Genomic DNA, 3,429 nt, shown 5'->3' with positions numbered 1-3,429 from the left:
GCGTTGTGATTGGCCGAATACCTCAAGCATGTGACGGAAATGTTACGCCCCTACCATACTGTGATGCGGTTGAGACAAAAACATTAAAACCCATTACAAACGAGGCATTTGTTGCATCCAGTGGGGACATAATTACTGATTATGACTTATACTGTCTTTTTATGCGTTACGTTGCATATCGCGCAGCGTACTGCACACATCTGAATATTTGGGTTGAACTGTTCTGGAACAGTGTTGTAAATACAACTTAACCACTGATTTCTAGTGGCCAAACAAAGTATTTCACTTTTACAACGAAACACACAGCGTCACACATGGCGGGCTTGAGAACGGTGCGGCCGGCGGGCTTGCAGTAACCACATATGACGACCCCGGGCTGGACTCTGCTTTGTCCACGGTGAAAGCCGATCGGCGATCCACAGCGCGAAGTAGATATTTCTTCAGCGACCAGCACGGATCAGCTTAGGCATGACGAAGTGGATATCGTCCTCTTTTGGAAGGCCAAACAAAGTAGTTTCGCTTTCACAACGAAACACACAGCGTCTCCACGACATGGCGGCAGCGGCAACAACAATACTACAGCGAGAATAAAAGCTACACCTTCTTTCTTTGCGTGAACATTTGGGTGGTGTTATGCAAATCTTCCCACACAGTGACGTAGACATGTGGGGGTGTGTTTGAACGAGCCGTTTTAGGAGGGCGTGGACAAGTCTTAACTTTTATAAAGAATATCTCTTTGGGTTTGAGACTTTAGTCATTGCAACTTTAGGGATCTTTTCTATACTCAAAAAGCTTGTAACACTCCAAAGAAAAAGGAAAATTTGAAATTGCATCATATGACCCCTTTAAAATTAATACAAGTTTTCGACAGTAAACATAACCTACATGTAAAAATAAGGGAAATGAGCATGCACAATTAAATATATAAACCTCTAATATTCAATATGGTACAAATATTGTGCATATCGAGCAAGAACTGTTCTCTAAAAACCTCATGTTAATCGTTCACTAATCTGAAATCCTACATATCCCTCCACTCAAGTCAAATATATTACTTAACCCATAAACACATGTTTACCCATATAAAGTAAACAGCTGCAACCACGGTATAGCTTGTTAAGTCACTGTAAAACACATTACTATGCCACAACAACTCTACACCACAACCAAAAGAGCACAGTGTCATCCGCCTGGAGATCCAGCTCTTCCAACATGTGACATATGCCAAACACATCATGGAGATTTCCAAGGCTGTGGAAGTCTGACACCATCTCCCCTATTTAGATCCCAGCACTCACGTTAAATCGGACTCACTGGAGACTGAAGCGCACACAGAAACCCAGCATTTAGACGTGCACAATGACTTTGTTGATGTTCACCCTCTAGTAATGCTAATGTAAAACATGATGATTATGCATTTAGAGGAAAGTATCATTCCGGTTAAAGCTGGGGCTCAGATGTCAAAGGTACAGTACTGTGGTCAAAGACACTGACAAAACTAATATTAGCATTGTAACTGAAGCCAGTGGAGACACGTGTTGCAAAAAGGATTTAGCTAGTTAACAAACAAGTTAATGCTAACTTACCTTGACTCAGGCTGAGAGCCATGTTCCCCGAATTCAGTACTTCATCAAAACGGCTCAAAATGTTCTGTAACCTGAAACACAGAGAACAGTAACGGTTTGAGATTAATATTAAAACTATACACACTCAATAAACAGCACATCATTTTAATGTGAATATTTTGGACAAAATTTTGCCATCTTAAGCAAGAAAACAATCACAAACTAAGGCATTATGAAGTGTAAAGTTGGGCAATATCAAATACAGGTGTATCTCAATAAATTAGAATGTCATGGAAAAGTTCATTTCAGCAATTCAACTCAAATTGTGAAACTCGTGTATTAAATAAATTCAATGCACACAGACTGAAGTAGTTTAAGTCTTTGGTTCTTTTAATTGTGATGATTTTGGCTCACATTTAACAAAAACCCACCAATTCACTATCTCAACAAATTAGAATACTTCATAAGACCAATAAAAAAAACATTTTTAGTGAATTGTTGACCTTCTGGAAAGTATGTTCATTTACTGTACATGTACTCAATACTTGGTAGGGGCTCCTTTTGCATGAATTACTGCATCAGTGCGGCGTGGCATGGAGACAATCAGCCTGTGGCACTGCTCAGGTGTAATGGAAGCCCAGGTTGCTTTGATAGCGGCCTTCAGGTCATCTGCATTGTTGGGTCTGGTGTCTCTCATCTTCCTCTTGACAATACCCCATAGATTCTCTATGGGGTTCAGGTCAGGCGAGTTTGCAGGCCAATCAAGCACAGTAACACCATGGTCATTTAACCAACTTGTGGTGGTAAATGGGTGCAGTGATGTTGGTTTTCAAAAAACACAATGGACCAACACCAGCAGATGACCCCAATTCATCACAGACTGTGGAAACTTAACACTGGACTTCAAGCAACTTGGGCTATGAGCTTCTCCACCCTTCCTCCAGACTCTAGGACCTTGGTTTCCAAATGAAATATAAAACTTGCTCTCATCTGAAAAGAGGACTTTGGCCCACTGGGCAACAGTCCAGTTCTTCTTCTCCTTAGCCCAGGTAAGACGCCTCTGACGTTGTCTGTGGTTCAGGAGTGGCTTAACAAGAGGAATACGACAACTGTAGCCAAATTCCTTGACACGTCTGTGTGTGGTGGCTCTTGATGCCTTGACCCCAGCCTCAGTCCATTCCTTGTGACGTTCACTCAAATTCTTGAATCGATTTTGCTTGACAATCATCATAAGGCTGCGGTTCTCTCGGTTGGTTGTGCATCTTTTTCTTCCACACTTTTTCCTTCCACTCAACTTTCTGTTAACATGCTTGGATACAGCACTCTGTGAACAGCCAGCTTCTTTGGTAATGAATGTTTGTGGCTTACCCTCCTTGTGAAGGGTGTCAATGATTATCTTCTGGACAACTGTCAGATCAGCAGTCTTCCCCATGATTGTGTAGCCTAGTGAACCAAACTGAGAGACCATTTTGAAGGCTCAGGATACCTTTGCAGGTGTTTTGAGTTGATTAGCTGATTGGCATGTCACCATATTCTAATTTGTTTAGATAGTGAATTGGTGGGTTTTTGTTAAATGTGAGCCAAAATCATCACAATTAAAAGAACCAAAGACTTAAACTACTTCAGTCTGTGTGCATTGAATTTCCAATTGTCAGCTTCAAATAATCAATTTAAAATTCAGATTTAAAGATACAATCATGGCATCACTCATGAATTAAAATGTTTTATTGAGAAAAAAAAAATAGGTAAATATTACTTTTATTACCAAGCATGGATAAAAAAAAAAATACTTGGTTGAAATGATTGTTTTCTCTGATTCACTATAGTTCAAAACTTTGGGGTCACCAGGATTTTTTTTTTTAAA

General features: G+C 40.2%; 1 protein-coding gene across 1 annotated transcript in view; it reads right to left on the bottom strand.

The window, feature by feature from the left end:
• Nucleotides 1-3,429, bottom strand: part of LOC107591652 (CLIP-associating protein 2) — a 56,775-nt gene that overhangs the window by 37,363 nt on the left and 15,983 nt on the right. The window contains exon 7 of the mRNA XM_016280872.1: nt 1,587-1,657. Coding sequence (XP_016136358.1) covers nt 1,587-1,657 — 71 coding nt within the window. The remainder of the gene's footprint in view (nt 1-1,586; nt 1,658-3,429) is intronic.

This window comes from Sinocyclocheilus grahami, unplaced genomic scaffold (genome assembly GCF_001515645.1).
Source record: "Sinocyclocheilus grahami isolate Dianchi unplaced genomic scaffold, SAMN03320097.WGS_v1.1 scaffold144.1, whole genome shotgun sequence".
Taxonomy (NCBI): Eukaryota; Metazoa; Chordata; class Actinopteri; order Cypriniformes; family Cyprinidae; genus Sinocyclocheilus; species Sinocyclocheilus grahami.
The sequence above is the reverse complement of the archived record's forward strand: the minus strand, read 5'-3'. Positions and strand labels throughout refer to the sequence as shown.